The following is a 27,951-nucleotide window of genomic DNA, read 5'->3' on the forward strand; positions in this document are numbered from 1 at the left end:
TTGCACACGAATGCATTTTATTGCTCTCTACAAACACAGACGCATACGCAGTATGCACAGAAGCCATGGCGCTGTCCCAGGAGCGGGAGAAACACGATCCACCATGAATTAAACCACTCGATACACACAAAAATCATTATTATAATGAAAATGCTAGAAAAAGCATAGCTTACACCCAAAATGTGTAACATTGACCAATTAAGCCTTTTACCTACTACCATTTCTTTAACATAAAGCAGTAACATACTCTTTTTCTAAATCGAAAAAAGCAGCAAAACAGTAGAAATATTCCACATAGTTTCCTAGCTTCTGCCCATCTGCCACACTTTACATCTAGGACTGTGGAACGGCCACTGGGGAAAGATCCAAACCAAAACCCGTTTTTGATGCTGTACAAGTTATAAGCAGAGGGAAACTGATTTTAATCAAGTGTGCATGAACGAAAGGGGAGTAAATTTACCTTCTGGAGTGACTGAGCAAACAAGTGTCTCTAGTCAAGCCAGAGCAAAGCTGATGGCTCGTACAAGCAATATTAGAGAAATCTCTCCTACAGCAATTCTTGTCCGTCACAACCGTAACATTTACAAAAATACCCTCCATTTTGAAGACCTTTGCCCCGACTGGGCAGGATGCTGTGTGCTTCTACACCAGCGTCCACACAGCTTCAACAGCACTCAGCAGAACGCCTGAACTTTTGCCAAAGGATCCCGCAAAAGTCAAAACTATGCCATTCTTTTCACACATAAATAAAACACACAGGGGAAATAAAATTCCCTACAGAAAAGAGGATCAGAGCTGGACCAGCAAATGCTGTCAGATCCTTCCTCTGGACTGGAAAAGGCAAAGGTCCATGGCGGAAGGACTCCCCTGACTACCAGGGTCTCCAGAGAGCACTGGTATCTTTGGGGGACGCTTGCTTCAGGGTGCTGGGGTTCCCAGGGGACAAGGTGACCTCCGGAGCAGCCAACTGGCTCTTCTGGAAGTGGCTTAAAAGTTTGGTCTGCGTTTCAGTCCGGACTTTATGAAGAGAGAGGAAATGGAAAGCTTCTTGCAAACACCTAGAATAGCCCTCTCTGAAGTCAAACTGAGAGCTTTTATGGAAGGATCCTGCAGCTGGAGAAGGGAAGAGAAGAGGGAAGGGGAAGAAATGGTAGCTTAGAGCAATTGTTCATGGCTAGATTCATAAAGCTGTCACAGATTTGCAGCAAGCTAGAGACCGAAACAAGACTCAATACTCACTCTTCACCTGCAGCTGGCTCTGCTGCTTCAGGTAGCTGACGGTCATCTCCAGGATGTCGGCTTTCTCCAGCTTGGAGTTGGGCTGGTGCCTCTGGAACTCCTTCTCCAGGAGCAGTTTCAGCTGCTCGATGCTGCTGTTAATCCGGTCACGGCGCATTTTCTCCACCACCGGCTTCCTCAGCTGTAAAAAGCAAAGGAAAAGAGACTTATTATTAGATGAATCTTCTCTCTGCCATTTCCCAGGACTGTTGCCTGTCGCTGTTCCTAAGCTATGTGGAGCAGTTTCTCCGCTGCTGTAAACTGCTATGGGAACAGCTGAGAGCGCGGCTCGGAGCTGCCTTCCTGTGCCTGGACTTACTTTGTTTTTCTCCTTTGGTGTCAGCAGGTTATCGGGCTCCAGGAAAACAGTGCTGGGAGCCATCTGTCCTGAGAAAGGAAGCTCTCAGAGTGGAATTCCAGGAGAAATGTGTGGCTGGAAGCTCTCCCTGCCCGATATTTATACTGTGCAGCCTCTCTGAGAGTCTGTGGGTCTGTGGCTTGCTGGAGTTTCCCACACTCCACAACCAATGAGGGAGAATGGCCGCACAAAGGGAGAAGCATCTATTCTTGCATGCTCCATTGGCAGTGAATAGCCGGGGGATAATGACCTTCTCCCAGATGAGCAGGTGGGGAGTGTGTGCTGCCTGAAAGCCTGGGATCAGAGTTACTGTCAGGAGCTGGGAAAGAGCCGCCCTTCAATGGGAAAAGGCTGCTGACTAATGCCGCGGATCACTGGCGTTCCGGCCGCAGCCGTGGGCGTAGGGCGTGGAGGCAGGAGGAGGTCGCTGCCCGCGCGGGGCACGACCTGCTGCGTGGGGCTGCGTTCTGCTCCAGGCTCGCACGGCGGCACACGCTGCAGCGTGCACAAGCGCACACGCACACACGGGCAGTTTCTGGCCCCCTGAGATAAAGAGCAGAATTTCTTTAAATCCACTGACCTTGTTTTCTCACTAAGCCAGAGCCAGTTGTTCTCCCTCGGGTGACTGTGACACTAGTTTTGCCCCTGTGAAACAGAAATCAGCTTTTCCAGCTTGGCTTACTGCAAATCAATACATCTAACTGTAAGCACACACAGTTATTGAAAACGTTTTCTGTTTCGATCTTTGTTCTCTTCCCTTGATATCTTAGGCACCTCCTTAGAACACTCTCAAGCACCTTATGTTTCTGACATGATCAGATCAATTCGCTTCTCTCTGAGCATCAGTATCTCCCTCTGCAACATTCATTACCGGAATAACAGTAATCAGATAAATTACTGTCAAGTGATTTTAGGGTTTATATTTGGGGATCTTTTACTGTAATATATAAATACCGTTTGTGTTTACACTAGTATATGTGCGTGTCCGTGTATATATTAATATAAACGTGTGTGGTCACACATCTTTTAATGTGAATACACACACACACGGACTCGTTTCCCTGTCGCTCTGCAGCTCGTCACCCGTCAGCCCAGGTAAGGGCTCGTGACCCCTCCAGGATCCGCTGTCCAGCCCCATTGTGCTGCTGGTGAATGGGCTCCCTCGTTCCCTACAGAGCAGCAGCTGTTGAGCTCCGAGGCTTTTATGTCAAGTTGTGGGAAAGCTTTTGTGACACCATTTCACATGTTCTCCCCAAAGCCTGTGGATTATCTCTGAGCCCGTGTAATGCCACCTCCGAAACCAACCTTTCCCTCTGTGCGTCCCTCTTGGGACATTCTCTGAAACAGAAACTCCTGAGTAGTAACTTGTCTCTTGAGCTCATTAATCAAGCATGTGAAGAAGAAATGTATCAATTCCCTGATCAGCAGGGTCCACTAGCAGTTTTGCTAGAGACAGTTTCTATTTTCCAGATTAGCTCACTAATAGGTAGCTATAGGAACAGCATGAATTTTAAAGCATCTGAAATAAATCCATGTATTTAAAATAGCTTTTCATTTTCTCTTTGGATTCACAGTCTGTGAGGGGAAAATTTAGCCAATTACTGACCATCTTGGAATAGTTACTCAAATTAGATGCTCAGTTACTGGAAGTAGATACTCTGCTTCTGCTTTGGTTGGAAATCCTACAGAAAAGTGGTAACAAAAATTCCTCCCTATAATGAATTCTGAATGACACACTTGTGCTCTGGTTCCAAACATACACAGTATTGCATAGAAAACTTATTAGGATCCCAAGATGCTGCATTTGGATAATGTGTTTGAAACACGGCATTAGCGATAGTCTTCCGGCCGAATCTCTGCCAGATGTTCGTTCTTTAGGAAGAGCTTTCCCAAGTCTGGAGAGATGCTCGTGGCTTCTCCTCTGCTGTGTGCTGCCCAGATGGCCTTTTGGGAGCAAAGTTTCCCACTGCACACAATGCAGAGCCAAGCACCGTTGCTAATGCAGTTTGTAGTCAGGCACACTTCCTTTGTGACAGGGATGAATATCGTTAAGAAATGGTGTGGGAAACTCCGAGGTCCACAGCCTTCCACAGCCTTCTGTTAGGAAGTCATTTAGAAAGCTGGAACACTTGGGAGCGGGGACAGAGCGGCGCTTCTGAGCAGAGAACAGGGAAGACAGCAAAATGCAGGAGACTCAGTCAGCTCTGAGTCCTACAGACCACCCTGGGGTCAGAAATAAAATGGGCCCAATGCTAAGGGCCTTTCTTGCATCCTCACTGCAACCAACAGAAACTTCGGACTCCACGAAGAGAGAAGCGGGCTGCTAGGTTCATCCTGCACCTTTCGTACCTCCAGAGCTATCGGTAAACTGCTGTAAATATAAATTACCTCTACACCTACAGGGGAATTCATCAGAATCATAATCAGCAGAATTTGAGCCTGAATTTTCACATTTCAAACACCAATACGAGAATCTGTTCTATTATATCCCATTTATCTCATCCAAGCAATACAGAATAGTTTAGGAGTATTAATGAAGATCAAAGACTCCCCATAGCATTACTGGTATAAGATCTGATCTAATTTTCTTTAAAACCAAGCCCAGCTCCTATAGCTCTACATACAAAAGTATCCTGCTACCCTCCTGCCCCACAGGTGTCATGTTTTCCCCATCACTGTGCAGCAAGGAGCCCGCGCCTCACCTGCAGATCTCCCAGCTGGCAGGAGGAAATCGGGCCTGTATTTAAACCCCAGCAAACAGCAATTCAGATTAACATGCCAGGCCAGTCAGGGTTTGGAGGCACTTCTGTATCTGTTTGCAACAGTTTGCATAAGCTTACGAGCAGCTTGGCTAATATCAGGGGTCTGTGTTTCCCAAAACATATTAAACAAATCTGGGGAATTAAAGACAAACAGAATACGTGGCTCTGAAGCCTCAGTGTGGGTCGAAACCACCTCTGCCACCTTCAGTGGGATGATTTTCTTTGGCCTTACTGGTGGGAGAGCAAGATTCTGCTCCTGCAGCTCCCGTCCCTGTCACTGTCCCTCGCCCACGCTCGCTCTGCCGCTGGCAGCGCCCCGTTTCAGCCTGGCACAATTTCCGTTTGCACACCTTCCTTCACTGTTTTCCCCATTCACTCAGGGTTTATTTTTCACTTCATGAAGTTTTTATAATCTGATTTTTCGTTCTGTCACTCTTTTCCCCTCTGTCTGTCACAGGCAGATGTGGTGTGGGGACAGGGGTGTCCTACAGCCCCGCGGACCCTGTGAGTTTGGAGTTCCTTCCAGTTTCCCACACTGCTCTCCCATTCAGGGCATTCAGGCGCAGGATAAAGGAAGTGTGCCATGCTACAAGCTGAATTAGAAATGGTGTTTGACTTCCCTTTGTGCTCCACAGAACCCTTGCTCTGGGCAGACCATCTGCATTGCACTCACTGGAGAGAAAACCATTGATCACGGCCTGTCAGCCCAGCTGGGGGAACTTGGGAAAGTAATTCCTTGTGCCACTCCGGCTCTTTGGGGCTTAACATCTGGCTGGAGGGGGAGGCCACAGTTGATGGTTTAACAGTCGTGCTTCCTTTCAAGTTTGGGATGCTGTTTTGATCCCCGATAAGCCTTTCTGAAATCCCGATTTTAATAACATGGAAAGCATCCAGAAGACTAGGAATAATGCACTGGCTTTGCATTTTCAAAGTGCTTTACAAATACCAGCTAATGAATTCTCAGCAACCTCCTCTGTGAGATAAGGACATATTATTAGTGATGTTTTACAAAGGAAGAAAAATAAGGCAGACAGGAGAATACCAAAATGTCAGTATTTCAAATAGCCTACTGGTTGCAGTGCTTCTACCGCCAGGCGGCTATTTGAGACATCTGGTTTGCAAAGATGCTCAGTATACACTTTTGATTCAACTAGCTTTGGTATCTCTGAAAAGGAGCCAACCCCATAGCTTGTGGGAGACTTTGGCTGACCAGCCTGGGCCACACTCACAGTCCCACACCACCCCAGGCAAGCGGCCGCAGAAGTTCTCCTTTGCACTCAAGTTCAGTAGTGGTTATTTAGTACAATTTGTTCAAGCTCATGAAATGCTGAAAAGGAAGATGCACTCAAACCCTTGATCAGCAAATACCTAATGATCTATTCAACAGAATCGTACTTCAAAGGACTTGCATTGTTCTTAGACACGTGAAAATGTTTTTGTTAAATCCTTATGACTTTCAGCCCATTTCTTGGTTTCTCAAAGCCCAAATATTGACATTTTAAAGGCCGGCAGTAATGCCAGATCCTCTGAGGTGCTGAGCCCATCATAAGAACTGAAAGCCACCGTCTTCCAAAAAAACCCATCCAAAACAATGCAGAAAGTGCACGAACTCAGCAGCTTCTGTGCTTGCTCCCTGCACCCCATTGTTAGCGACAGGCTGTTCTTCTTGGCCAGAGCCGGGCAGGGGACCGACTGATGGGGTCTGCATATTTTCGAGGACTTTTGGGGAGCACGTGCTCCCGCTGAGCTCAGCAGCATCCGGGGCACTTTAGAGCAAAACTCAAACCTTGTCTGGTCGCATTTGAGAGCTGCTGAGATGGGAACAGTTACGTTACACAGACCATAACTAACGTAGCACTGACTGGCCTAATTGCAGAGCAAGGTGCAGGCGAGTCCCCTGGCGAAAGCAGAAGGATAGGAGATATTCTGCGGTGGACACAGGTTTTGGAGGGAGGAGGGTGCCAAACACATCCCATGGTGGCTCCCCGAAGGCTGCTGGCAGGGCAATGTGTTCCTTTGAGCCGTAATTGATTCCTGCCATCAGGCACCAGCCTGCTCTCCCCAGGGTCAGCGCTTTCCCACATCCAGCCCCATTATCCCACAGACCAGGCCCTTTGTACAACACACTCCGGCCATTCATGTGCAAAGCAGCTGTAATCCCCAGACCTTTCAGAGTCAATATACCAGGAAATAATAAATCCCTCTTGTGCACTCTTGAATGTGCTGAGAGGTGACTTGTGGGAATTTCAGCTGGGCCAAAAAATAATAAATTCTCCTTAATTTTTAATTATTTGTCATACTCACTGTAGAAAGACTATGCTATTGGTGCATGACAATTTCAGGGTCACCCAAACAAGCAGCTATAGAAATTGCTCTTGCCTCTAACAACCCTGAAAATGCAGATCAAATTGTCTCATATGTTTCCTAATGATCAAAGTCCACTTGCCTTCACTTATGCACCTGGGAATGGCAGTATAGTAAGCATTCTGGATCTAAAGAAAAACTAATTAAAAAAAAGGTTAAACCTGTGAAGAATGTACTTTACGGTAATAAAAGACCCCTTTTTGCCAGGGTTCTGATGGCTAAAGGAGGCAAGATAATGCCATGCTAATGACATTTAATGAAATATTTTATACAATAGGTCTAATAACAACATAACCTTTTCCCCTGAACGAGGCAGATTTCACTGCGCTTCCACTTGGTTCACACAGCAGAATTACGCTTGGCTTGTGAGAGCGCAAGAGGCCAATCCTCAATAGCAAGTTTTGCGGGATAATATTTTTAATATGTTGCCTCCCATGCCAAATAATTTGTGAACTCTTTACTGTGCAGAATGTAACATCACTGAGAGCCCCTGCACACAGCTGGTAGGGGGTAGGGACACCTGGGGGCTGGGAGAAGGGACCTTTGTGCCACCAAAGTAAGCAGGGGCTCCTCAGTTAAAAACCACCAAAGGACTGATAGGGTTCACCTCAACTCAGCAGTACCCTGTCCTTCCAAACCTTAGCAAGAAACCTCCACAGAGCGAGTCACAAGAGCATGAGGATGCTGAAGGGATTTATGGTGCTAAATTCCAGGAATCTTAAACATTAGGACACAGCCAGATAGCAATAGTGAGCTGTGTGTGGCACAACATACAGACCCAGAAGTTTCATCAAGCATTCAAAGATGATAATTTCTGCCTTCCTCAGTGATGCTGCCACTCACACATTACCTGTGCAAGCAAGATCAGAGCTTGCTCTCAAAAAGCTCTGCATTTTACCCATGTCAATAAGCCTTTCCAGCAGTGCCAGCCACGGGCTGGCCTGGGGAAGGGCCGAAAGGCGGCTGGAGACGAGGCTGCAGGCAGGACATGTCCTGCAAACCCTGCTCTCCAGGCAGCTGCGGTGACACAAGGGTGTCCCAGGGAAGATGCATCTCTGCCGGGCTCCCAACAGATGGGGAGAAAAGAAACTCCTCTGCAAGACGGGCAAACTGAGGCACGGTGAAGCAAAGCGCAGCCCCAGGGTCAGCCAGTGCAGCTCTGTATTCTGCTGCCCACCCTGCGCGAACCCGGGTCTCTGTCCCCTTGCCCCGTGTTGTCCCTTTCTCCTGGTGAAGACAGATCTCCAAGAAACCCCTGCCTGCAAGGTGAAACACGCGCTTTTCAGCCATGCTCGGTGAAAAGCCATGCGAGTTCATCGCGCCTTGACAGAAGCGCAGGGTCCACAAAGGAGTTATTAGCACCAGGCTGTGTGGGTTTGAATTTCTCTGCGTTTCCCATACTTTTCCCCTATTGATAACATTTCTTGTCGGGACAATAGAAGTGTGCCTTGCAACTACTCACGACATTAGTGACGGTGCTTGAGCCTGAATGATAGAAAGGGAAAGAATCCAACTCCCAAAAGACCATCTGGCTATCAGTTATAATACAGCAATAAAGGTCAGGGCTGCTTCTCCAGAGCTGGGAAAAAGATGTTTTTTGACACTAAAGAGTCTCTGCAGCCAGGTTGGTACATGCCTACCTGTCAGCTCTGCGGCCTGCCACCATTGCTGGCTAGGGAAGGGATAACACAGGACACCAGCGTTTGGAGGAAAAAAGGCAACGCTGTATTATAGCTGGCAAAAGCGAGGGCATGGTCTCTGAGCTGTGTCTTATTTTGTATCATAATCCTTTGACCGCTTCAAAGTGTTCATGAGATGTCCTGTCTCCTGGCTTTCCCACAATGCAGGGAATAAAGGGCTCCAAGGCCAACATCTGTCCTTCACAAAGAGCTGAGCCCATTCAGGCCCCTACAATGAAAACCACAGAACTATTTCAGCGACACCTCCCTCTGCCCTGTCAAGTGCCCATTAAACTCAGGCTTCGGGATTTCCAAGCAGGAAATTCTCTTTGGCTTTCTCCCCTCACTGCACGCTTCCCTCCACCATTTCCACTTCCAGATTCTTGGCCACACGCAGGGCACGGGGAGCAGGAGGCGGCTCAGCCTCGGACCCTCGGATGCGGGCTGCAGCGGTGGTGCTCCATGGTCAGAGTGAGAACGGCGCGCAGCAGAAATCTGGGACGGCAGCAGAGCCGAGCTCCTGGCTGAGCTCTGAAGACGGGCCTCAGCTCCTAAATCCCATTCACGACCTGCCTCTGACTTCCTACGGCCTAGGGCTTCTGGGTTGAATCTGATGCTGTTCTTTAGCCCATCTTAACTGACATTATTGTAAATGTCTGTATGAAAGACAGAGTAGAAAAGGGAAAAGCAAGAGCTGCAGGGGTGACTCGGCATGGCCCGGTTCTGCTCAAAGGTGCGTGGCTGTCCCAATGAAGGCAATGGCAATGCCGGGCTCACAGACCTTGCTGTGAGAAGGGAGGCACAGGTTACCATTTCCACTTGCTTCCCATTCCCTATTTATTCACCCTGTCCATCCCGCATCCCACCATCCTCACTGCAGATTCTCCACAGTGTTCAGAAACATAATGCAAATAAATCTGTTGCTTCACACTGTTAACACTCTGGCTTACCCATTAAAAGTGTAACTACCGTATGAACCAGCGCAAATACACCCACGGCTGTGAAGTGCCCTCTCTAGACAGAGCAGAGAGATGTCCCTGGTGCTGTTGATTTTAACACTAAGAGCGCTCCCCTCCCTCCCCACCCTCCCCCAAAAGCATGCCTCCCCACGCCACGCTGTGACGGGCACACGCGCGGCCTCGGGAACGCGGTTGATCCCAGAGAACCAGCTGGAGGGTCGGTGCTTTCCCAGCTCCCCGGGCAGCCCCGGCAGCCCCGCCGCACACTCCACCAGCCAGCGTGGGCAGAAGGTTATTCTCTCCGGGGCATTTGCAATCAATGTACCGTGCACTAATAGATGCCTCCTCTATTGTTCAGCTGCGTCCCTGGATTGGCCGAACAGCTGTGGGAAACACCAGCAAGCCCCAGCCTCACGTATTTGTTGAAACTCCCCAATGTATAAATAGAGCGGGCGGTAACTGCCTGAGCATGGTCTGACGCTCAGCACAGCGCCCAACGTGGGGTCTGTGCCCAGGGCTGAGAGCGCTGAGAATGGCTCCCAGTAACACTCTCGTGAGCCACATGGAGGAGAAACTGCTGCCAAAAGAAAAGAATAAAGTAAGTAGAGCCCTTGACAGGATTGGAAAGGCTGGTCCGTGCTCTATACAATGGGCTGCATCTGTCAAATTAATACTACATGGGAAAAGATGAGATGAAGGAGAAAGAGGTCTGGGGGAAGGCAAACGAGTTAAAGAGAGATAAAGAAGACTATATAGACTTTTTTAAATGAAATTGAGTGGGGAACAGATAGACAGCATCGCAAAGCTCTCCTAACCAAAGAAAGCATCTTTGAACGCGTGTTTAGAGGGCATCACAAGGGGAAATTAGGTCAGGTCTCAGAAAATCCTTAACAATCTGCTCCGTCTCTCTTGCAGCTGAGGAAGCCGGTGGTGGAGAAAATGCGCCGTGACCGGATTAACAGCAGCATCGAGCAGCTGAAACTGCTCCTGGAGAAGGAGTTCCAGAGGCACCAGCCCAACTCCAAGCTGGAGAAAGCCGACATCCTGGAGGTGGCCGTCAGCTACCTGAAGCAGCAGAGCCAGCTGCAGGACCCCAGTGAGTGCAGAGCAGGTATTTCACACCACAAAGTCCGCTCCCCCATGGGCCTCTGTAACACACCAGGTCTGGTCACAGGAGCAAGGCTCATGGATGTGGGTTCTTGAAAGAAACAATGCACGAATCAACATGTAACGATCTTAACGCTCTGCACTTGCTTCTTTCTCTCTTTCTTTCCCAGCATTCATTCACAAGAATCTAGAACAGAACTTCAACAGCGGGTACCTGCGATGCCTCAAGGAAGCGATGCATTTTCTGTCCTACTACGAGCCCAGGAAGGAGACGCAGGTGCAGCTCATCAAGCACCTCTGCAAAGCTCAGATGGGTGCAGGTGTCACGCACGCTCCTGCTCTGCGCAGCCCTCCGCTGTCACCCTGTCCGTTTGCCACAAAGCCACCTGCCCAGAAGACTCTGGTTGCTGCTCCTGCCATCTGGAGACCCTGGTAGACCTGCTGAACTGTGCTTTATTGCTCTGTTTTGCTACAAAAACTAGAGGGACCTGTGATTTCATAGTTCCTCTTTAAAGTAGGAAACATTGCTTTCCAAAGGTGGGAGGGGGCGGTCAGTTATTGTTTTTCTGTCACAGGAAATGAGGGTTGCTGAGTAGTTTCCCTTCACAGTGAAGGAATGTGTTCGTATCTTGCAGCAGATTTGCTGCTTTTCCTGGTGGCTCCTGGTCAAGGACCAAGCCCTGCGGTGACTTGGAGAGCCAATGCCCCTCAGTTTCCATCACACTTTTGCTTGGCAAGGCTGCTGAGCCTCTGGCTGTCACTGGAAATCTTGCTACTAACTCCCGGGGTCGCTGGTTCAAGTGCTCCATTGTCTCCAGATAACATATCAACCTTCCTAAAGAAGGAGCACTTGGAAGAACGTATTTTGTATCATAAAGACTCTTGAGTCTTTACCTTTTGAGTGAAAGATGCTAATAAGAAATGCTGATTCTTCTGAAGTATCTATGCTATTTTTAGTATACCTTCTTACATAAAGTTATGATAACAGCTCTAGGGAAAATTCTTTTAATGTCAGTATGTGCTACTCTCAGTTGAGGGATAATTGCTGCCTTTTGTAAAGGAAATACCTGTGATATACCTTAAAGAAAAGGGGGAGGAAGGGAAGCAGTAAGTACCTTATAATCACTCACTAGATGTGCTAAAGTGCTTAAAAAGCTTTTATAAAGTTGTGATGTATTCATCCTGTGTGATGTCCAACTTTGTCTTCACTGTACAATGCAATAAAAATGGTTTTAGTCATTAATCCTTCGGTTTGAAATGATTAAAATGGCTAATACATTCAGACTCCTCCTGCAGTGGGGAAACTATTGGGAGATGTCCTATTTCTGAGCCCTTCATTCCTGTACAGTTTTTATTTGTGAAATTCATTTGGCATACCAGGATTTCAGACCCCGCAAAGAAGCAAGCTCTGGAAAAGTTAACAAAAATTAAAACGGAGGTGAAAGCGAAGTGAGATGTAGACCTAGATACTTAACAGCAACCTACTCAGGCTTCAGCACATCACTCATTTCACAGCCCATTTCTTTTCCCCCATTCCCCACTAATTTGCCTTCCAACCGAGTTCAGTCTCATGCTTTCTGTCCACTTAGGAGGGAGCAACATGCAAAACTCCCAATAACCTCCAAAGAGTTTGGCACCTGACTCTGCTTGGGAATCTCGCCCTCTTCTTTGAAACCACCCGCAATGGGGTAAATGAGATTTTGTTGCCTTTTAATTTTAGCACCTTCTGTTACCTAAACACAAATTCTGTCAGGCAATAACAGAATTACATCCTTTACTGAAGTGAAATCTGCCCACGTACGGCTAAAAGTATACCTACTTTGGTAGCAAACAGAGGCTGAAAAAGGACTAAGCAAACTCAGGTCCGCTAAGCTGACGAGATCAAACTGCACTCAAGCACCGCCGGCTGCACCTGGCCAGCCCACTTGATTTGTGATTAAACGTATGGAAAGGACCAAAAAGCCAGCTAGCCAGGTCAAGAACATATTGCTCTGCCCCATTACAGTTGCATGGATTATTTTGGTTATTGTTTTACCCTGCATGCACAAACTGGTTAAGTGTTCTCCATCTGTCTGATAATGCAATACAAGGTGGGTTTTGGTACAGTTCTGCAATTCGTCAGGGGCTGGTACCAGTGCTGCAGATAGATTTGTTCTTCCTAATGAACTATTAAATAATTCAAAGAGATATTTCTGGATTTTCTGGTTGCTTAGCAATTGTGAAAAAGTCACTTCACCTTGCTGTGCTCAACTTGTCTTTGTTAATTAGTACAAGCTTCTGAATCTCAGAAAAATTCAAGCTGTTCATCCATGCTTGTGCATTTTAAAATGAAGCCTAATTAAGGCAGTTTGCAGATAGGAAGTCTGGGGGAGTTTGGGCTCAATCAAAATGCGATGCGCCCCAAAGCACATGACAACCTGACTGCACCGCAGGGACTGGGACCAGGGTCAGACGCGGCCCGGAGAACTGGAGATCTCTGCTGCTGCCATGAGGACGGGGACGTTACCAGCCCGGTACGGCACGCTGTGCGTGTCACAGCTGGCAGCACCGCTGCCGTTTGTGTCAAACTGACGGCACGAACGGAAGAGAGAAAAGGAAACCAAAGAAGAGCTGCACAAACTGAAGGCTCGGATTTAAACCCAGTCCCTCTAGTTCTAGGCTAACACAAGAACAGGCCATAGAAATGACAACTCAGGTGGGATCTCAGTCGGAATTCTAAGCCCCAAACTCCTGCCACCAATATTGGCATAAATCTGGAGAGATGCGGCTCCTGTCATTCAAACCACAGGTCTGATTCTCGTTTACACTGAGGCGGGGAAGTCAGCCCTGCTCAGTTGTCAGTGGACATGAGGTTCAGCCCTGCTGTTTGCAGAGAGCTGTAAGGGGGAGACAGACAGCAAGTGGCTGCTTTCTGGGCAGGGGGAAGAGAGCAAACCCCCCAGAAACCCTCCATTCGCTCCAGGGAGTCAGATCCATGGCTGGTGCAAAGGCATCACTTCTGGTTTTCACCAGCCAAAGACTTGCCCCTCTGGGCTTTAGTTACCAATTACTTGAGAGCGAAAAGCCAGACCTCCGGTTTCACCCGTCTTGGCACAGCAAAGGTTATGTTTACAATTTATTAATTATTATCACTTATAATAATTGACTGCAAAGCTTCTTATTGCTCCTCTGTCCCCGGGGTGACTCTCCCCTGCTCCGACACATTCCCACCCTTCAGGGAGATGTTGTTCATTATGCTGATCCCACAGCCCAGGAATACTCTCCTGACAAAGCCCCTATTAACCTCAGAGTGTGGGCCTGAGTTTCTCAGAGTTTCCCACACTTTCTTCCCTATTTATGACATTCAAAGGGACCACAAAGGAAGCGTGCCTCACAACAGCCCACATTAGTGACGCTTCTTGGCTCTGCATTGTGACGACCAGCAATTCCTGTCCCGATAGACCATCTGGAGAGCTATTTTCCCAAGGAGCACATTGATCGATCAGCATTATGCGAGAGCCCTTTTAAAACTTGGGAACGTTATGCTCTTTGACACTAAATAGGTGTCTTGAGAGAGGTTGTCAGAAAGATTTTGAACCATTTAAGGATGGCACAGAAAAAATAAAAATTGTAATTATTTCTTTAAAAACACCATCAATAGCATTTGTGAGACAGGCTGATGTGAATGTAGGAAATGCTCTAGCAGTGGTATAGAAGGGAAAGCTTTAAGCTATCAAGTTGTGTGCTCCAAGTACAGCCCCAAACATACAGGAACACTGTTTTTTAAATCTGCATAACACAGACAATGACATTCTGGTTTTCTGTACTCTTCTCTCATCGCCCACCTTGCTCCAGACCTGTTGCAATACATTGCAATACACTGGGCTCCTCTCCACAGAAAGCCAGGTATCAGATGGGCCAAGAAAGCTGCGATTGGTAATACACATAGTAGCAGTTGTTGTAAAAACGGAGTGCGTAGTAAGTCTGCACCTGGGCCAAAATCACCACCTACAAACCAGAAAGCTCCATGGCCCACATGAATTTCCTGGGCCACCTCCAGCCTGGCACGCAAGGTCTGCAAACACAGACTTCAACAATTGCTTGCAGATTTATTTCCCCTTATACTCTTTAGCATCTACACCAAGCAAGAGTGGAGGCACCTCCCTGTTTTCACATGTGATTTTGAAAACTGCATCTTCATTAAGAAAGCAAGTCTCTTCGTCCACAGCATAAGAGTCATCTCTGCACAGCGGGTCCAGATTCCACAACATCCTCCAAAGAAGGGAATTACTGTGTCACATGGTTTAATCAACTCCATACATTTAGCAATATTGAGGATTTGTTCCTTTAAATCCTTCATTCCAAAACCAGGGAAATCCCTACTTCTGAGCCTCAATCAGTCTTTCCTTCTGGTTCTGCAGTGACACTCGGAAGCACAAACTCCTTCCTCAGACGTGAGGGGCAGCAACGAGGATTTGGATCACAATTGGGTTTCAGTGGGACAGACTATTGCGCTACAAGCTGAACTTGAAAAGGGCCCAAACTGAGCAAACTAGTTACAGACTTCCAACAAAGAGCAACTGGGCTTCCTACAGCACAGGATTATTTTTCCTCACCAAAATCCTTGCAGAAAGTGCACCGAGTTCCATCATGAATATATTCTAGTAGACAATTCATTATTCTGAATCAGCAGTGGGGAAATATCGTTGCCATTAAGTTTTCAGGCCTTAATAATCAAACCAAGCAGGGGTGGGGGGAATATTTGCTTTGCCCATCACGAGTACAGAGGGTAGGTGCAGCAGGCGCGGGCGGAACTGAGGATTTGCCATCTCTTCAGCCGACAGGGAGAGCAAGGGGATCTGCTGAGCCCCGCGGCTGTCCTGAGCGCTGGCCGCCCGGCAGCGTTGCCTGGTCCACCATCCACATCAGATGGTGCGAGCCCACAGCTCCCAGGATTTCCCACATCGCCCCATTCACCGTGTTAAACTGGCCACAAAAGAAGCGTGCCTCGGCGGTCCCCAGAAGAAAGCCAACGCCTGCTGCACCATCTGCCCGGCACTTGGAGGAAGGGATAAAGCTTTAATCAGTGGGAGCTGGTTTAGCCCTTTGGAGCGCAGGGGCATTGTGCCGGGGATAGCATGGCGTTATTGAAAACCACTCATTTCATATTTCCAGAACTGAAAACTGGGTCAAAGCTTCCCTCCCAGCTCGCTGTGCTCGCTGCTGCTGCAGATTCCTTCCTGCACGGCGCATGGCAGGACCCCCTGTCCATTCTGTCTCCTGTGACCCCCGAGAGATGCACAAAGCCCCGCGCGTGACATCAAACTCCAATAACGGCACAAGTACCTGCAGCCGGGGATTGCCCTGCCTGCGGGTAACACTGCCCATTACAAGCCGACAAAATAACTCAGGAAATGATTTTGAATAGGACTTGTACTCCCTGATCAATTACAGGTTTTGACAACCACCAACAATTAAAATTGTTACACTCTAAGTGATTCATCTGAATGTAAAATGTCTTTGGGCTGAACAGCCACAGGATATCCCAGCACCTCTATTTCCGTTCTGCAGGTGAGATAATGCAAGCAAAGTAACAGACAAGAACTGATCTTTCACTGCATCTCAGTTGTCTGTAAAGGGAAAATATGTTTAGGTGCTTTATGTGGAGACTCAGGACCAAGGGGAGAGCGATGCATTTGCAAAGTAGCATGAAATTAAATAGGATGTGTTTGGGAAAAGCATCATAATCATTACATGTCACGGGCTGCCGTAGGAAAGCCCTGATTACCCAAACAAAGGCAAGGAAGAGCTCCATATATAACTTATAGAGGGACTTTAAGTATTTAAACAATGGGGAGGAAAATATTTCAAGCTAACTGCTCAACACAAATTGTTTTAAGGGACCTTGCCTTGATTTTAGTCTCTATTTGCCTGAAAATTATCTGGTACTGTATTCATCTAAGCATGGTTTAATGTCAATGAAAGGCTTTAGTCCCTCTAATTCTCCATCTTTTCCTTTATAACTCCTCTTTTGGTCCTGGGGACAGAGCATTATCGCTTCCTGGGATCAGTCTTCTGTGCTTAATTTTACCACAGCCTGGGAAAAGGCAGCACATTGAGATGTTGACGTACCCAACATCAGGCAGAAGTTTGATTATAATGACGGCAAACGCTTTCCCACGTTCTTTCCCCAGCGCCGTAATGCCAAGCCCTATTGTGTCACACGCTCCCCAGTCCACCTGCTCCTTTGGGAGCTGGGTATTATCCCCAGGCAATTCACAGTCAATTTGCCATGCTGTAATAGATGCTTTCTCTATTGTCCTGGGGCTCACATGGATTGGCTATCGACTGTGGGAAACTCAAAGTCGCGTAGGACCCATACACTTGTATGCAGCCGCTGCGGATAAATAGAGGAGCTCCTGGCTGCCTTCTGCACTTGCAAACCAGCCAGCTCCGAGCTCAAACCTGCACCCGGGATAATGGCACCCAGTGCGCTCTCCCTGGAAATCCTCACACCCAAAGAGAAGAACAGAGTAAGTACCTGCTGCCTCCGCGACCACGAGGGCAAAGAGCCGAGAAGGGCTGATAGAGACGGGAAAGGGAAAGTCTCATTGCTAACTGTCCTCTCCCTGTTCTGTGTTACAGCTCAGGAAACCCATAGTAGAGAAACTGCGTCGCGATCGGATTAACAGCAGCATCGAGCAGCTGAAACTGCTCCTGGAGAAGGAGTTCCAGAGGCACCAGCCCAACTCCAAGCTGGAGAAAGCCGACATCCTGGAGATGACCGTCAGCTACCTGAAATACAGCCGAGGTGAGTACATCCCCATCACGCTGGCTGCCCTTACTTTTAGGCACAACTCCAGCCTTAGTCTCCCCGTGTAACACTTCTCTCTTCTTTTGACCATTCAGCTTTTGCAGCGCCTGCCAGAAGCCTGCAGCAGGATTATTGTGAAGGGTACGCCTGGTGCCTCAAAGAAGCTCTGCAATTCCTGTCTGTCCACTCAGCAAACACAGAAACGCGGATGAAGCTCATCTACCATTTCCAGAGGTCACAAGCAGCGCCTAAGGACTCTGGTTCTTCTTCTGCACCTGCTACCACCCACCAGCCTCCTGCAAAACAAGCAGCACTGAAACCCTCCTGCAGCCTCTGGCGGCCTTGGTAGGCCAAAAGCGCGATTCCCTGGTTCCTGGACATTTGCTTGTATTCTAGAGGAGATCGTGACTTGCTGTACAAGTCCCCCCCACTCCTCTCACGAGTAGGGAAGAATATTTTCCTTTTGCAGAGCATTACTATGCTTGGATGTCTGCTCCCCTTCTTCCAGAAGGACTGAAATGATCCCACCATGTGGAGAGAAAGTTATTCTAAAAGAATGTGAGATGTAATCCTCCTGCTAGGAGGAGCGAGAGGAGTTGTTCAGAGAGGAACACCGACTGTTCTTAACCTTAGGGAGGTTGTATGCGTACATCTGTTGAGAAAGCAGTAACTTCTGAGATGTTCAGGCTAGCATTTTCAAACGTGTCTGTTCGGGAGGAGCCCTTTCCTCGACCTGCCCCATTTGAGACTCCTCAGCGTCCCCCGTTGTCCCAGCTGTTCTGCCCGGCTGCGCTGCAGCCACGGGTGCCCGAGGAGTCTTGAGCAGAGCAGCTGGTCTAACTGGACACGTTTGAAAAGCTGGCGTTCCTGTGCATGCCATAATGGGTTCTATAATATTTGTAGACTGTACTGAGCATGCTCTGAAAATGGTTAAACCATAACTCAAACTAAGTAGAGGAATTTCCTCAGGATGTCTTGCTCACAAAATCAGAGTACTGTTTGTGAGGTTCAGGATATGTCTGCCTTTTATAAAGGCGAAAGCTCATTTTTATATCCTTATAGGAAAGAAAGTTACGGCTGTGTTGTCGATTTTACAAGAAATATTTATCTAAGTCTTTCATGAAAGGCAGGTGTACAAATTATGTTTGTTCTTTAGTACCCTACTGCTGGGGGAGAAGGTGAATTCATTGCTGTCCTTGGAGGATGTTGACATGTTATGTGTGAGCTGCACCAATTGTGTAAACTGTGCCAGAAATTATCTGGAACTTCAGAAGCTGCAGAAACTTTTAACAACATAAAAATAAATAAAAATCTAGTTAATAAATCCAGGACGTTATTATTTCTTGAGTAGTTTGCATAGCTGATTTCCCTGTGGTCCCTGGGGTTAAAGGACATGAGACAAAGATTTCAGTAAAGCAAAGAGAGAATGGGTATTTAATTGCACCACCAGTTTTGTGCCCATCTGGAACTCCTGCAATGCTATTTTCCACAGCAGAGAAAAATCAAGACAAAAATCAAGGCATGTCTAACCAACAAGTTCTGTGGAAATTTCGAGCAAAGAGACTCATGAAGAAAGGTCACAGCAAGGGCAAGCTCGGGGAAATCTATGCCTGACTCCCAAACACAGAACATACTTTTGACTCCTAGATGAGGCTTGCCAAGGCACTTTGCGTTATGTTTTATGTTCTTGTGGCATGTACCTGAGTCACAAGACAGTCACAAATGTTAGGAATTTAGATCTAATTTTTTGTCTAAAGGGGAGAAACACAAATAGCTGCTCCATACGTGTGCGCACATGTACTCGTGCGACACGACTCAACGCGGCTGATGCCAAAGCAGCGTTGCCCTTGGCTATTTGCACGAATAAGAAGACGACTCCGGGGATCGCAGCCGGCAGCGGGGCCGGAGCCGACCGAGCACCAGCGCACCCACTGCAACCCAGCTCCCGAACCACTGGCACCGTCCTCTCCCCGCTCCGCCTCCCGCTTACCCGGCTGGGAACTGTCCGGGGATCCCGGAGCCGCAGCCCGAGGGTCCCGGTGCCCCAATCCGGGGGTCCCGGCCCGGCCCATCCGCTCCGGTTCCCGCCCGCCCCGCGTTCCGCTCCGCCCCCCGTGCTTCGCTCGCGCCCGCCCCGGCGCGCCGGCAGCCCCGCCTCATCCGCATAATCTATGCGGCGGCGCGTTTAGTATGTAGATGTATGCACATACATTTGCATACCGATGAGGCCGGGCGAGGAGTGGGTCGCGTTCAAAATGGCGGAGCGGGGCGGGCGAGGTAGCGGCGGTCACGGCAGTTTGGACAAGAGCATCACCCTCCCGCCCGACGAAATCTTTCGGAACCTGGAGAACGCCAAGCGCTTCGCCATCGACATCGGTAACCGGGCGGGATCCGCTGCGACGAAGGGGCCGGCGGGCAGGGGGCGACGGCCGAGGGACGGGCGGCGCCTTTCGCCCGCTGAGGGGACGCGTCGGGGCCGGGCAGCCTGAGGGGGGCGCGGGGCACGCTGGGAAATATAGTCCCGTGAGGGGCGCGGTCCGGCGCGGGGCCGCGGAGGCGAACTACAGCTCCCGGCGGGCGCCGCGGCAGGGGGGCGGCGCGGGGCACCACGGGACTGGGAGTCCCGGCGCCCGGCCCTGGCGCGGCGGAGGCGGGGAGCGGCACTACAAGGCCCAGCGTGCCGGCCGCGGGTAACGGGCCGCGGGGGGGACAGCGTGGGGGTGTCCTTGGCGGCCGAGGCAACTCCGGCGAGCCGAGGGGAGCGCCCGGAGGGGGCAGCGAGCTGTCCTGCCCGGAGGGGAGCGGGGCCCGAGCAGCTGGGGCCGCGCCCCCCCGGAGCTGTGCAGCGACCTCGGCCGGGAGGAGGCCGGCCCGGCCTAGGCCCGAGCGGCTCCCACACCGGCCCGCGTACCTGGGTGCTGCTCCGTGCTCTCCACACGGGCCTGGAAGGAGAAGGAGGCCCGGCGAAAGCTGCTGTTCAGCGGCTCGTCAGGGATGAGGGGTTTGGCGTGGGCTGGGGGCCTGGCACAGCACCCGCGTCCTCAGTCACCCCCAGAAACACCCCGCGTCCTACGCGTGAGCCCGACAACGTAACATTCCTGGCTGTACAACAGCCTGCACCAAGGACAAGGTGACACACAGGGCGACACCTGAGCACGGCAGTTGTGCTGGTGTGCAGGCCGTGCTGGGACACGGCCGAGATAAGCCTGTTAATGATCTCACCTGTGCAGGGATTAGCATCTGTTCTGTGGAGATCTGCAAAACCAAAAATGCCAGTTCACACAGTTTGTGTCTGTTTTGCAGTTGCTAGACCAGTGGAACTATTTAGTGGAGAGACCAGCAGTCAAGTGTTTTTCAGCCATGGTGCCATATGGTACTAGCACCAGCCTCCACTAGTCCTGTGGTTAACACTGCTGTGAGTGGTGTGGATTTGCTGTGAACATACACACCATAATATACAGTCTTGTCATACCACAAGTCCAATTAACTCCTTCAGCAGCTACTCATTTCCTGTCTGTTCAAGTGACAGCTGGAATTGGCCCTTCCAGTGAGTCAGAGCGGAATTAGAGTTCTAGGATTAGTTATAAAGCCTAGTGACATGTCTCAGCTGGTGTTCTGAACAGAATTAGGTCTTCAAAAACCAGGAGAGGAAGAGGAGAATGTATAAAGCACACCTTCACACACCATTTATGGTGATTAATTGCTGAAGCACCTGTATCATTGTCAGTGTTGTACAGACAGTTTGACATTCCACCACAAGCTTAACAATTCCTCTACTTAGAGATTTGGTAGAAAGCTTTTTCTCATAGTGCAGAGCTACCAAGTTTCATTTGTTTGTTTAAAAAAAAAACCATAAACACATACCACCACACACAAAAAAACAACCAACACAAAGCTTAAAACATCCTCACCTTCGAGAACTGAGCTGGCAGAACAGAGTTTGGATTTTGTCTACCAGAAACTTGAAAACAGTGTCAGGTACACTGAGATAAGGTCTAAGGTCAGGAAAGCTTTGTTGCTTTTGTCACTGTAAGCATCTGTCGGTCGTCGCCCTAAGTTGACCCCACTTGAATTTTGCTGGGAAAAGCCACCTATTTTTCTCCCACAGGTTGCAAAAATTTTCTTGTTTGTTTGAGCACCATGAAAGAGATGAGAATACTGTTACAAAAGCAAAGCTATAAGCACTAGCTGATTATTTTTCACTTGCCATAACTCATCATCTTTTTATTAACAGGTGGTTCATTAACCAAGTTGGCTTATTATTCAACTGTGCAGCACAAAGTGGCAAGAGTGAGATCCTTTGATCATTCTGGAAAGGTGAGAATCGCCTCATTAGCCACTTGCATGCGATTGGCTCATAAGAGTGAAGTATGGGACTGGCTTCTCATGGCAGAATAGAAATTTAATCTGAAACCCAGCTAGTAACTTCTTCTACATAAAATTTCGTCTAGAACTTTCTTATAGCTTAAATGTGACCTTCTGTAATGTCTGTTACTCTGAATTAAGTTGTCACAACTGAAATGTTTATTTTAAACACCCATTCTGGTGTGCACTGAGACTCAGAGCCGCCCCTAAGCATTGATAGTGCAGCTCAAAAGAGTGTGTGGCTCCTCTTCATAACCCTTTGCGATATTCCAGGGGAAACTAGGCATTGGCATGGGTTTGGCAATTATTTTTTGCTTTGCAGGCTTAATATAGCTCTAGATCTAAATTAATGTGATGACACATCAAACCTGTTGTCTTCACTGAATGGGCTTCAGAGTTGTGCAGCCCATGCGCAGGCAAACTTGGCTACATTCCTGGCCTTCTTGGAAGTGCTGAAATTGCCAGTCCGTGTTCTGGTTTTAATAGCATTAACACAGTTTCAAGGCAAAGGATACACAAGTATTGATGTTCAGCAGTTTGTCTGTAACTTTCTTTCTCAAGGAAGGATTTTGAATAATCTACAAGAAATTATTTTCTCTTTTAAAGGACATAGAAAATGAACCTTTGTATGAAATATCGGTCCAGGAGGAGATTACAGCTCGACTTCACTTCATTAAATTTGAAAACACTTACATTGAAACCTGCCTAGATTTCATCAAAGACCATCTTGTCAATACAGAGACAAAAGTCATCAAAGCTACAGGTGGTGGTGCCTATAAATTCAAAGATCTTATTGAGAAGAAATTGGGGTTGAAGTAAGTGGAACTGTTTAAACTTAGTTTTAGGAGCGTATTTCTTCTTTGGTGGGAATTTAGTAGGCTTTTTCACTTTGCCCCTCAAAAACCATCTGTGCTGCAAGAGCGAAGCAGCGGAACACGCACACACATCATGGTCAGACCAGGCTGAACTGACTTGTTAGTGAACAGAAGCTGCAAAAAGATAACAGTATCGTGAACTGACACGGTAGAGGTGCAGGAATTGAGCCAACAGACAGGAACACAGCAAAAACAAACCAAAAACATGATTGTGGTAACGGCTTTTACTTTTCACCTCACAACCAGCAGCACCTCAGGGATGTTGTCCTGGCTATCAGTACCCTGCTTTGGCCATACTGTTGAATTCTGCTGGAATAGAGCTGACTTAACTGCATCATCCATCTTATCTAAATTATGTGTCGTGTTCCCAGACCCCATACTCAAGATATGTACTGTCGTGAATCCTGTTATTCTTGTGTGCAGTCTTGTGTGCTGGCTGCTGGATGAACAGATCATTGACAGACATGCAGGCTTTGTGTTTCTAGAGATCTGGACTTTCACTGCGAGGTGTGGGTTACTATCTCCTTTTGTAACGTCTTTGAAAACTACTGTTCTAAAATCAAACTTGCTGATCAATAGAACTGTCAAGTTTACATAAGGGTTTTTTTTCCTCCCCGTTCCCCTCAGAGTAGATAAAGAAGATGTAATGACCTGCCTAATTAAAGGATGCAACTTTGTGCTCAGGAACATACCCCATGAAGTGTTTGCATACCAGAAAGATTCAGATACAGAATTCCGATTTCAGACGAACCATCCAAATATTTTCCCTTATTTATTGGTGAATATTGGCTCCGGGGTTTCTATAGTGAAGGTGAGTGGTTGTTAAAATGTTTTGTTGTAGAATTTGTTAAAGATGATCTGAAAAATCTTACTATTTGTAGTCGTTTCTTCCTGGGTAATACAAAGTTTAGAAGGGTTTGGTTTTTTTTACTTTTGCTTCCATTTCTTATGGAGCTATGAATGCTTTTGCATTCACTACCATAGTGTCTTTTTAATCATATTTAATTTGGTGTTTAGAGAAGTTATGTTAACTGATGAGGACTCTGTCAGATCAGAGTGACTTTTAGTATTTGTTTGTTTGTTTTGGTACACTGGTCTGTATCTATTTTCTATCTAAATTTCAGAAACCGCTTGTGGTGTCAGTATGTGGAACATGTACCTCTGGTGACCTTCTCACCTGATATTTACACAGTTAAATAGTTCTGCATAAACTAATTTCACTGTTAAAAAAACCCAATATGCTCTCATGTCTGTGTGTTTATGGTTATAATAGGACTTTCTAGACAAATCTGCCTTTTTTATTGACAGGTAGAGACAGAAGACAAATTCGAATGGATTGGAGGGAGCTCAATCGGAGGCGGAACCTTCTGGGGTCTTGGAGCGCTGCTCACAAAAACGAAGGTACTGAAGTGTCAGTTTTAAGGACCGTAGGATTAAGTGAGATGCTAAGAGGAAGCTTGAAATGTTGAAATGCCAGACTCTCTATATAGGGAGAAGAAATTATTTTAAATAATGTCTGTGATGCTCAGGACAATTTTGATACTCTCCATTAGGTGCTTGTGGTCCTAGACTGTTAGATAACAAGGCTGAGTCCTTGGCTTACATTCATATTTTCAATGCTTCTGATGCATAAAAGGTAGTTTTACATACAAAAAGATAGCGGTATAGGGACAGAAAAGATGGTCATCAGTGGTAAAATAGTAGTTCTGTTAATTGTCTGTACTCTTCAACATGAAATACCTGCCTGGTTCCTGCAGTATTATCTGCAGAAGCAGAGAGCGCCCAGTTGCTGCCAGTGTCCGGGAGCAGAGAGGAGGAATTCTAACTCTCTGTTACACTTCATGGTTTCAGGGGTTCATCACTTAAATCCCAGGTTGGTAATCTGCCAGAATAAGACCTGATTTAGTACTGCTCTGCCTCACTCAGGTCTTAAATCATGCTGGTTTTTCCTGTGTCCGAGATCCGTGTGTCTTAAATAGGTGTTCCTAAATGTCAGCAGTGTAGAAAAAGCTAGAGTTACATATGCGCCAAATAAGAAAATGTCAAAGGGAAAACCCATACTTGCAGTATTTTGCTTGATGCATTTAAAAAAAGAAATCTTAGAACATGGCAATGTCTGCTCTGAATTCTCTCTGAGTTTGTAGAAGAAAAGAATCAGGGTTAACAGACTTATAAATTAAGTATTGGTGTAATTTCAGGCCCATTAATTCTTTTCTGCAGCAGTAAAGGCAGACTTAGTCTTTTGGTTTTTAAACATTTTTTTTCTTATGCATCAAGAAGACACAATTGTGTTTACTCTTAGTTACTGTGTTTCTGAATTCCTTGCAAGATAAGACATGGATGAGGTTTCCAACTCCTTTATATATCCTGGTTCTAGTTTTCAGGGGAAATTCAGCAACAGTCCTTGTAATCAGAAATCGTGTATCTTTTGCTGGGTTGAATCTAAGCCAAAGCAAACCGCTGGATTTGGTCAGTAAAGATGCTGCAGAACTCCGGGTTTCTGGGGAGGCTCCCTGGCTGTTGGGAAAGCTGGAGTAACTGCTTCTCATCCGCAGAAATTTGATGAATTGCTGCAACTCGCTTCGAAGGGCCAGCACACAAACGTGGACATGCTGGTGAAGGACGTGTACGGAGGCGCCTACCAGACGCTGGGGCTAAGCGGGAATCTGATAGCCAGCAGCTTCGGGAAGTCTACTACAGCCGATAAAGGTACTGGCACATAAAAGATCTACTCAAGATCTACTGCACAGTTAATAGTTTATATTTCCTGTCAGCATGGATTTGTTGCTTGTGCAGAAATGTTCTGTGGTACAGCCTTAGAAGCAGGCATTCAGATTTAGTTTGGGATTGTGTAAGTCAAGGCAAACAACAAAAATAGCTGTCTGGTTAGTGCAAAGTTAATCCATTCCTGTGGGAAATACCTGTGGCTTTCTTGGCCCAGAAGAGGACCTATGGCTGTGATTTGCGACTTTATTTGCAGTATTATAATAAAATGCTTGCAGCGCATCTCAGGTCAAGATGGATGGATGAACCATCATCAGTGGTTCCTAGAGAGAAGAAATGGGGTTCTTGCCGTTTGCTGTTGGCCTTTCATGCAGGTTTCTTTCAAGCAATATTTCACAGAGGCTTAGTGTTTTTTTTCCTGGTATCTTCAGTCAAATGCACACTCAGTGTTGTTTGAAGTACTTTTTTTTGGTGGGGGGGACACCTTTCTTCTACACACATAAAGAGACTGGTCGAACTCGGTATGGTTTTCCCCAGCTGTAGGCTGTTAGAAGAGTACAGCCCATCTGAGCATTCTTCAGCTGTGTTTAATTTATTTTACTGTTTCTTTCCCTTAAGAATTTTCCAAAGAAGATATGGCAAAAAGCTTACTACATATGATCAGCAATGACATTGGTCAACTTGCCTGCCTCTATGCCAAAATCCATAACTTAGATAAAATATATTTTGGAGGATTCTTTATTCGGGGTCACCCTGTTACCATGCGCACAATAACCTACAGTATCAACTTCTTCTCCAAGGTAATGAAAACAGAGATTTTCCTAATGGCAAAGTCACGTATTTAGTTACCTTTCTAAGTTTTTGGGAGACTTTAAAACATGAATTTGCACATGAAGTAAGTTTAGAGGGCTGCTGTTTAGGCAGGTAAGGCAGAGCTATAAAGATCTGTTGTGGGAGGGGTAAAATAAACATGAATTGCTTGGGAGTTCTGTCTGGCCTCTCTCCCTCCCTCCCTTTCTCTGTCTCTGTTATATTTTTTGATTGACAGTCTGCCTTGTAGCTGCCAAGTAATGAGTTGTCACTGTTTTCTTAGATAGCTACCACTGTTATTCAATTCCTCTTGCTGACTCGCACCTATTTCTTTCCCCCCCTAGGCTGTGCAGTGTGGGATTGTGCTGCCATAGTTAGCAGTCCGGAGCAGGGAGGGGGTGGGTTGGTTGGTTGGTTTTGGGGGAGGAAAAGAAAAAAAAGAGGGGGGTGGAAATAAACAACCAACCTTTAGTTCATTGTCGGTTTTGAAGCTGTGGAAGATACTGAAGATTTTTCACTAGATAAACAGTAAAATCCAAAAGCTCACTTAGTGGTTGTTACAGGTAGATCAGTTCCTGCGTGTTTGCAATTTTATAGAATAGATGACACAATTTTTTAATCTTTTCTCAGTTCTGTATGCTGCCTTTTTCCCCTTTTCTCCACCATTGCAGTCCCTTTCTGTGAAACTTTGTTGGGTTTCAAGAAAACTATCCCAAAACTCCAGCTCTAGTTTCTTGCAAGAATAGCTTTATCGGTGGCTCCAATCCATTGTCACCGTGGACCGCAGCGGATCTCTCGCTGCCCCTTTTCCCTTAGGGAAAGCTGCGGGACCCTGCGGTAGGAGGGAGCCTGGCCTTACCCTCCCTAGTGTTCCTGTTTCATATTAACAATTAAACTGAGAAACTTGATGGGGGAAAACGTGTGCCTGTGGGTAATACACAGTGTCTGTACATTAAATGTTGAGTAGCAGTGTGATGAAGTACCGGTAGGGAGCAGTGTCTCGAATATGTTGGATGCGCAGTGGCACACGCTCAGGGTGGTGGCCCAGAATTTGATGACCTTGTACTTGCAGGCTGTTGAAGCAAGAGGAGTTGAGTATGGGTGGGCCGGTGTCCTTCCCAGCGCAGCCCTGCCGCAGAGCACACGCCACGCGCGCGGGCCTTTTCTCCCCAGCTCTTTAATAACTGTGCAATGATGTGTTAAGCAGTTCCTCCTGCAGCTGCTAAAGTTACTGAATGTGTTAGCATGTAGCACAAATGACTGTTACCATCTCCTAGTTGTGTCTATTAAATTTAAGTGTAAAACTAGTGACAAAGAAGTACCTGTTAGCCACCAGGGACCATCCAATTGCAATGTTTCATATTGTGGCAGGGAGAGGTTCAGGCATTGTTCCTGAGACATGAAGGCTACCTGGGAGCCATTGGGGCATTTTTAAAAGGAGCTGAACAAGACAGTAAGTACAGCCCTGCTATGTTCTGTATCTGCTGTGTTCTGAAATGTCAGTGTAATGTCCGAGTTTCTCTTAAGAGGCTGCATGTAAGTTGTTGCCTAAATAAATACATTTGGCACTAATAAATACAGATGCTGGGCTTTGGTTTTATATATTCTGGCAGAGACATCTTAATTTCTCGCTGTTTTTCTCGCTCACCTTTGAGAAGCCAGCAGGATTTGGCTCTTTTCTGGATTTCTGCAGAGAGCAGTCCTAACTGAGTCAAATTGGGGAAACGGGGTTTCTGAGAACTTTCTCCCTCTTTAAGAGACCAGCTCCCGAGTTCGTTTAATGTACTGGAGAAGACCAGCATCTCAAAACTGTTTGTTTGCGAGTGAAAAGCCTCACAGACATTTCTGAAGGACGAGACACTTCTGTCCAGCATTCT

At 47.2% G+C, this 27,951-nt stretch overlaps 4 protein-coding genes across 6 annotated transcripts in view; 3 read left to right on the forward strand and 1 right to left on the reverse strand.

Moving 5' to 3' along the window:
* Positions 1–19,705, reverse strand: LOC102089714 (transcription factor HES-5). 2 transcript variants are annotated; one of them, XM_065037475.1, is made up of 3 exons: positions 19,521–19,705; positions 1,240–1,420; positions 1–1,113 (listed from the first exon to the last, which is right to left on the reverse strand). In XM_065037475.1, the coding sequence occupies exons 2-3, from the start codon at positions 1,394–1,396 to the stop codon at positions 872–874; spliced, it is 399 nt and encodes a 132-aa protein (XP_064893547.1). In that variant the 5' UTR covers positions 1,397–1,420; positions 19,521–19,705; the 3' UTR covers positions 1–871. The 2 variants fall into 2 exon arrangements, with proteins under 2 accessions (XP_064893547.1, XP_005514383.2); XM_005514326.3 differs by lacking the exon at positions 19,521–19,705 and adding an exon at positions 1,598–2,220.
* Positions 9,637–11,750, forward strand: LOC102098987 (transcription factor HES-5). Of its 2 annotated transcripts, none has more exons than XM_065037474.1 (3): positions 9,637–9,998; positions 10,316–10,511; positions 10,678–11,750. In XM_065037474.1, the coding sequence occupies exons 1-3, from the start codon at positions 9,933–9,935 to the stop codon at positions 10,941–10,943; spliced, it is 528 nt and encodes a 175-aa protein (XP_064893546.1). In that variant the 5' UTR covers positions 9,637–9,932; the 3' UTR covers positions 10,944–11,750. The 2 variants fall into 2 exon arrangements, with proteins under 2 accessions (XP_064893546.1, XP_064893545.1); XM_065037473.1 differs by having other exon boundaries at positions 9,840–9,998; positions 10,316–10,496.
* On the forward strand, positions 16,230–18,624 carry HES5 (hes family bHLH transcription factor 5). Its single transcript, XM_065037476.1, has 3 exons — positions 16,230–17,019; positions 17,132–17,297; positions 17,396–18,624. The coding sequence occupies exons 1-3, from the start codon at positions 16,966–16,968 to the stop codon at positions 17,647–17,649; spliced, it is 474 nt and encodes a 157-aa protein (XP_064893548.1). The 5' UTR covers positions 16,230–16,965; the 3' UTR covers positions 17,650–18,624.
* Positions 19,474–27,951, forward strand: part of PANK4 (pantothenate kinase 4 (inactive)) — a 16,443-nt gene continuing 7,965 nt past the window's right edge. The window contains exons 1-8 of the mRNA XM_065037390.1: positions 19,474–19,676; positions 21,535–21,617; positions 22,272–22,480; positions 23,168–23,351; positions 23,849–23,941; positions 25,096–25,249; positions 25,883–26,064; positions 27,446–27,527. Coding sequence (XP_064893462.1) covers positions 19,523–19,676; positions 21,535–21,617; positions 22,272–22,480; positions 23,168–23,351; positions 23,849–23,941; positions 25,096–25,249; positions 25,883–26,064; positions 27,446–27,527 — 1,141 coding nt within the window. The 5' untranslated portion in view covers positions 19,474–19,522. The remainder of the gene's footprint in view (positions 19,677–21,534; positions 21,618–22,271; positions 22,481–23,167; positions 23,352–23,848; positions 23,942–25,095; positions 25,250–25,882; positions 26,065–27,445; positions 27,528–27,951) is intronic.

This window comes from Columba livia, chromosome 21, assembly GCF_036013475.1.
Source record: "Columba livia isolate bColLiv1 breed racing homer chromosome 21, bColLiv1.pat.W.v2, whole genome shotgun sequence".
NCBI lineage: Eukaryota > Metazoa > Chordata > Aves > Columbiformes > Columbidae > Columba > Columba livia.